At 32.8% G+C, this 7,104-nt stretch overlaps 1 protein-coding gene across 2 annotated transcripts; it reads right to left on the reverse strand.

Annotated features, from left to right (window-relative positions):
* Positions 1–557: 557 nt before the first annotated feature.
* On the reverse strand, positions 558–6,083 carry LOC114190659 (elongation factor Ts, mitochondrial-like). Of its 2 annotated transcripts, XR_003605837.2 has the most exons (5): positions 5,608–6,083; positions 4,662–5,085; positions 4,499–4,579; positions 3,376–3,465; positions 558–2,666 (listed from the first exon to the last, which is right to left on the reverse strand). XR_003605837.2 is itself a non-coding variant. In XM_028079628.2 (4 exons), exons 2-4 carry the CDS (start codon positions 5,003–5,005, stop codon positions 2,663–2,665), a joined length of 429 nt encoding a protein of 142 aa, XP_027935429.1. In that variant the 5' UTR covers positions 5,006–5,085; positions 5,608–6,077; the 3' UTR covers positions 558–2,662. The 2 variants fall into 2 exon arrangements, 1 of the variants encoding a protein (XP_027935429.1); XM_028079628.2 differs by lacking the exon at positions 3,376–3,465 and having other exon boundaries at positions 5,608–6,077.
* Positions 6,084–7,104: the final 1,021 nt, after the last annotated feature.

Genomic DNA, 7,104 nt, shown 5'->3' on the forward strand with positions numbered 1-7,104 from the left:
ACAGGGAAGCTAAATATATACCCATATGGAATTTGCACAGTGAACTAAAAAAATCAAAGTGCAATTTAGTAATTCCAGTTGGGACAACTCAATATATACCCTTTTAAAACGTACACTATGAACCAAGGAATAAAAGTGTTATTCGCTAGTTTCATTTAGTGGGTATGTCAAATTTACGTTATAGGGTCTCAGTATTGAAGCCACAACTTCAGCCATAATTCGAAGAGCGACTAAAGCAACAGATCTGTATGGACACATCTTTCAAATTGTGGTCCTTCAATCTTAGTGTTATTGCACACCAAAGTTCCACACCCAATATTCACATTGTAATCTCGCAATATCATTCGTACTCAAGGAATTGCCACAATTAGAATAAAACATTCTACTTTGATCTAACAACGCATCAAAAAGTAACGAAAATTTCCATAAGGCGTTTAGACAACCAAAGCCAACTCGAAATTATATCATGTGAACAAAGAAAGTCAAAGAGCACTTTAACAATAATTTTTATGAAGGGACAGCTAAAAATATACCCATATAAAATTGTCACAGTGAACTAAGAAAATCAAAGTGCGATTTAGTAATTCCTGGGGGGACAACTCAAAATATACCTTTATAAAACGTACACTCTGAACAAAAGAATAAATTATTCGCTAAAGCAACAAATTTGTATGAACACATATTTCAAGTTGTGGTCCCTCAGTCTCAGTGTTGTTGCACACCAAAGTTCCACACCCAATATTCACATTGTAATCTTACAATATCATTCGTACTCAAGGAATTACCACAATTAGAATAGACCATTCCACTTTGATCCAACAACTCATCAAAAAATAACGAAAAGTTTCATAAGCCGTCTGGACAACCAAAGCCAACTCAAAATTATCTCATGTAAACAAAGAAAGTCAAAGTGTACTTTGACAAAAAATTTTATGACAGGAAAGCTAAAAATATACCCATATGAAATTTACACAGTGAACTAAGAAAATCAGTGTCCGATTTAATAATTCCAGATGGGATAAGTCAAAATATACCCCTATGAGACATACACCGGGAAACAAGGAATAAAAATTTTATTCACTAGGTTCATTTAGTGTGTATACCCAACTCAAGTTACAAGATCTCAAAATTGAAGCCACTATTTCATATCAAATTCTAAGAGCGACTAAAACAACATATTTGTATGAACACAAATTTCAAATTATTATGGGTCGGTCTAAGTGTGGTTGCAGACTCAATATTCTAATTGTAGTCTCCCATTATCATTTGGACTCAAGGAATTGTCACAAATAGAATAAGACAATATTGAATGATGGGATTACTAAGTCTATGCAAGGAGTAGGATGTGAGTAGGATATTGTATCTCTACTTCCCTAAACATTATTTCTTTTCTTTCTTTTCTCTCGATCATATCTCTACTTCCCTAAACATTATTTCCTTTAGTTCTTTTCTCTCAATCATTTCCTCTTTTCTTTTAAACTCTGCATTTTGTCTTAATATCTCTTTTTCTTTATATTCTTTTTTCTCTTTCTCCTCCTTCTCTTTCTTGAGCTTCTCCTCTTTCTCTCTTTATTTGAGCTTTTTCTTTCTTCAAGCTCTCCCTTCATTTTCTCTTTGATCCTTTTCTCGTTCCTCTCCCATTTCATTCTCAAAATTCTATCTCTTTCTCTCTTTATTTGAGCCTTTTCTTTCTTCAAGCTCTCTTCATTTTCTCTTTGATCCTTTTCTCGTTCCTCTCTCATTTCATTCTCAAAATTTTCTCTTTCCTATTACTCTATTCTCCAAATTCTTAATCTTTCCTTCTCTTCTAACTCCCTTATCTCCCTTGGAAATATTGTGAGTTTTTCTTCCTTCCTTCTTTGTATCTCAATTTTCTTTTTCTTTATCTCAATATTGTGAGTTTTTCTTCCTTCCTTCTTTCTTTTTCTTCCCATGCAAGCTCTCAATTCACTCCAATTTTGAATGAAAGATTTTCTTCCTTTTTCCACTCTAGACTGCCTATAATCCCACCACTCTCTTGCACATGACTTTCCTAGCCAGATTCCATAGTATACTTTCAAAAAAAAACTTCTTAATAAAAATTTCAAAACAAAGTTTAAATGTGTGAAAAGCCTATGACCATAGAAAGGTCATCTAAGTGTTTAAAGATTTGCACCTAAATATCACAGAGATAAAACATAAACCCAACATGCATATCACAAGCACAAAACCTGGACATAGAAAACATAAAGAACAAGAAAACATAAAAACAAGAAAACATAAACTAGACGAGAATTTTTCCTATGTGAAGAATCAAGTGGCACTTGGAACCCCTTGATGACCTCACCCTACACGTTAAGAAGCTATTACACACCAAGTTAAGGTTAGGATTGCTCTAAAGCATTTTCCCACCTAAACCAAATGAAACAAAAACTTAAATAAGAAAATTACACCACAAAATTCCGTGATATCAAAACAGAAATAAAAAAAATAAATAAAAATAAAACTGGATGTTGGCTGCTTTCCATATATATCTCTCTTGGTCCAACCCACATCTAGATCTCTTCCTCTAGTGTTTCTTGCAATTATAGTCCCAGCTCACTCCTACAAGTCCTCTCGGAAAGTCACTCAAATGTCTTTCCTCACTGTTCCTCCATCAGCTCTACCTTCAAGAGTTAGATAATCACCTACAAAGTTGCTAAATCAGTGAGTTTCAAGCCAAATGAACCAAGAGCACTCAAGTTCTTCCACATAAGAATAGCAAAGCAGAAAAAATCAAGAAAAACTCAAATGGAAAACAACATCAAGTGAAAGATTGAATGACAAACTCAAGGAATTATCAAGGAAGACAAGCAAGAAAGAAAAAGGCAAAGCATCAAAGGATGACACACAAAAGAGAACCTAAGGAATTTGTCTAGAACAAGATTAACAAAACTAAAATCAAAAAGACTCGAAACAAGTTGAATCAAGAGCATATGCAATTGAATTTGAAGATGATAGTAGTATATGTGCTACACTCTTAGCACACTAAGGAAGAAAACAAATTCCAGAGTCCTAAAATACTTTTCATTATTATTTTTTTTTTCAGATGCGTTTTTTTTTTTTCCAGCATAATCTTTTCACTGATTTTCTTTCTTTTCTTGCAACTCTCAAAGACTTTAAGAACAACTCACAACAGTGTCAATGTACTACTTCCAATTTAGTGATCAAATGCATATGGCAAAGGAAAAATGATCCAACTTAAAAACAATTCAGAAGGCAAACAAAAACAGATCTTGGCAGTGCAGTAATCAAACAACAAAACAGTTTCACACAATCAAAACTGAATTGGTGACAGATGACACAGCTGCACTAAAAAAAAAAATCAACAGTGTAATAACACAGAAAGATGCATACGATTTTTGAAGCATTGATGCTGGTCAAATTAGTCATAAACTACGACATTCAACTCACAACAGAGTGGCTACTGCAGAAAAGAAAATCAAGCTGCAAAACTCACAAGTAAGCCCACAGTTAGTGCACACATATATCAACCAAACCAAGAAATTTGCCAACACAATCAAGGCAAGAATGAAGCTGCAGATATATGACAAGATGCACAATCTAGGCTAATCACACAACAACAAAATGTGATTAAGCAGACACACAAATAAAGCAAATGCAGTTTCCATTCAGATTCAAATAGCCAGAGACCAATCAATATTTTCAAAATCTGGATATGATTCAATCATATAAAAGTAATCAGACTATGAACACAACCAGATCACTTTCAACCAGAGCATCAAACTCAATCAAAAAGACTAGTCCAGCAGCAACAATTTACCACAGAACCAAAATTCAATCATCTGTGAAGGAATAGAAGATTGCACTAAACAAGATACTGATAATGCCTATGCTTTCAGCTAAACCAGAATCTCATGAATACTCTGAACACATCCACATTTCAACAACTCAGATATGGTTTGGTCAACAACAATCATTGGCAAGCACTTAGTTCACAATCATACGAACATCAAATAGAATCAAAAACAGCAGTAGAAACAAACAAATTGGCAGAAGAAAATAAACAGAAACATGATTTTCAGATTATTTGTTCATGATCTAAGAACAAATTCAGAACTCAACAAAATAGAAAACTAGACAACCGAAATCAAAAAACCAACTGAGCAAATGCGAAACAAAACACAAATTAAGCGCACTTCTATGGAATCAACGAACATGTAAAACAGCTACACAAAAACCTAAGACAAAACATGATTCGAAAAAATTAAAACTAAGTAAGAAAACGAAATTAAACCTAAGACATGCATTTGAACGGCATATTAGGCAGCTTAAGACATGATATCATAAGTATTGATTCAAGAATATTCGGAACAAACAAATTTGATGCAAGCAATGATGTCAATAAACACACTGTAACAACATTGTAACTCGAGAGGATTTTAGGAAACGGGGAAACTCAGTTCATTTATATAAAAGAGGTTCATAGCAACTACATTAAGAGCGTTAATTAACGTACATCCAAAGATTGAGATCCGACATGAGAGGCAGAAGAAGAAGAGCTATCGAGCGACAATGCTTGCTTTGCCAAACACAATGCCTGAAGATTGAAGAAGAGAGTGAGTGAGGAAATGTGTGAAAAAGATTGGTAATTGAAATATGATGAATATGAAGAGACAAACCAAGTGTCGGAAAATGTGTTTCGGGCGACAAAATCGATCTCGCAGTTGAGTTCGATGAGAGCAACTTTGGCGGGGTTTGGGCGAGGGCGAGCAAACCTTCGGAGGCGATTCGAGAGGATTTTTTGGAAGCCAAAACTTTTCCCCTTTTTTCTGAGTTCCTTCTGAGCAGCGTCAATGTCCCAATTGGAATCCACCAGAGCGGCTTTAACGTCCTTGATGGGAGCGCTTGTTCTCTCTCGCAATTGCTTTATCCGATTCACGTTCTCCGAAGACGCAGAAGAAGAATATGAACGATTCCGGCTTATGAAAACACAAACACGTTTTGCGGCTCCATAGAAGGCCATAGCGAAAGAGAAAGTGAAGCTCAGTTGATGAAATGCTAGCTAGGATTTATCAACATTTTCCTCTTACACACCAACTCTCTCTGTAAAATCCATGATTAACAATGGAAAGGTAGAATTTTTTTCCAAGGTATCAAAGTTACAGTTTTTTTTTTCTTCTTCCCAAGTATAATTAAAAAAATTGAAATGGTGAAAAAAAAATTTAAAAAGTAATTTTCTGGTAAATTGTATACAAATTATTAAACTGAATATCAGTAACCCGCGCTAAACCACTGCAAAAGCGCAAACCTTGTTAAATGAAAAACAGAACACGGTTTTTGACATTGAAATCGTGAACCATTAGTAACTTATCTAATAAGCAACTAATTTCGCCATAAAAGAAACCCCTTCCCTAAACCTAGATAACAAAAACCTCACTCCCAAACGAACAATCAAGAACTCACAAAAAATAAAATAAACTTGTCCCTACACTTCGCAATAACACTATTCCCCACTCGACCTCACGCGTTCGAGAAAAACAACTCCAACAACAGAATATAAGAACTGAAGAATCAATCAACACACACAAAAAAACATAAAAAACATAAAGAAAAAAGGGTAATCACCTGAAGGGAAAAAAGAAAAAATCAATGCATGGTTGGCACGATACCCCGTCGAATAACGGAATTGGAGAGGCTAAAGAAAGAAGAAGGGAGCTTCTTGAACATTCCGATGACGCCCCTACGAAACCCTAACCATCAACGGCAAAAGAAGAAGAAGCAGCATTTCCTCCCAATCGGGGGCAAGCTTGAGATACATTTTATAATATGCTTAACAGAACACATGCAATTCGAACGAAGTTTTGTCGGGATGAAAGTCACTCCGTTGGGTTCAATGCCCGCTAGTCCCATGCATCATTCCTTTCTGTTGGTCAACAACCAATCACATATCACTCACTACTCCTACATGAAGAGACTCTCTTTCTGTCCGGAGAGAATATTTTTTCTCGATCAATGTCCGATAAATTCACTTATTTCACATAACTATTCTGGTCATGCCTTTTTCTCTTCTTATTTTCTATTTTCTTCCACTACTTTTTTTCCTTCTAGATATACAAGTGCGTCTCTTTTGCTTCTATCTAACAAGGCCCTTTGAAAAGGACGGTTTCGGTGAGAGCAAAGACAAATAAAAAATTAAACGCTTTGTGAAATGAAAGGAAAAGAAGGAGGTTCCACTAGGTAATACAAAGGATTTCGTAATTTAGATTTCATTTTTTATTTTATTATAACTATTTTTTAATGGAGGTGTATATTTACTTTTGCACCCCTGGTTTTATTGTAAATCCAAAAATAATAAAAAAAATAATTGTTGATGAATAAAAAAAAAGAAAAAAGAAAAACAGTTTTATAAAAAATAGAAAAAGATAATGGTTAATTTTAAAAAATTTAATAAATAATTACAGTGTAAGGTATAATTAATATTATGAAATGTGGATACGGAGAGAATTCTCTTTATATTGTTGATAAATAAATAAAAAGAAAAAAGATAAACTGTTTTATAGAAAATAGGTAAAAGAAACAATTAATTTAAATAAGTTTAATAAACAATTATACTGTAAAATAATATTTTGATATTATGACCGTTAAAATAGAGAAATCCTCCTTATATTGTTGATGAATAAAAAAAAGAAAAAAGATAAACAGTTTTATAAAAAATAGGTAAAAATAACAGTTAATTTAAAAAAAATTAATAAATAATTATATTGTAAATGATATAATTGATATTATGGTAGTTAAAATAGAGCATTCCCTCTTTTATTTTCACATTTCAAAATACAAATTTTAGTCTTTAAAATATAATTATTTATTAAATTTTTTAAAATTAATCGTTATTTTTATAAATTTTTTATAAGATATTCTTCTCTTTCTTTACTATATATCAATCGTCATGCTTTTATCTTTTCTTATATATTTAATTCTATTTTTAATAAATATAATTTTATTTTATATATTAACTTAATAACATTATATTATCATCATTTATTAGTATAATATCACATATATTTAAAATGCGTATACACATACGTGACAGTGTCTATGTATATGTTAATATTAATATTAATA

The sequence above is a fragment of the Vigna unguiculata genome, chromosome 7 (assembly GCF_037176805.1).
Source record: "Vigna unguiculata cultivar grain cowpea cultivar isolate G323 ecotype 2 chromosome 7, ASM3717680v1, whole genome shotgun sequence".
In the NCBI taxonomy this organism is placed as follows: domain Eukaryota; kingdom Viridiplantae; phylum Streptophyta; class Magnoliopsida; order Fabales; family Fabaceae; genus Vigna; species Vigna unguiculata.

Bases quoted from the DNA above. Each gene is read 5' to 3' on its own strand.
- LOC114190659 (XM_028079628.2), bottom strand. From the start codon at position 5,005: ATGGCCTTCTATGGAGCCGCAAAACGTGTTTGTGTTTTCATAAGCCGG. The intron at 4,580-4,661 runs GTTTGTCTCTTC...TTCAATCTTCAG, and splicing joins AACACATTTTCCGACACTTG to GCATTGTGTTTGGCAAAGCA.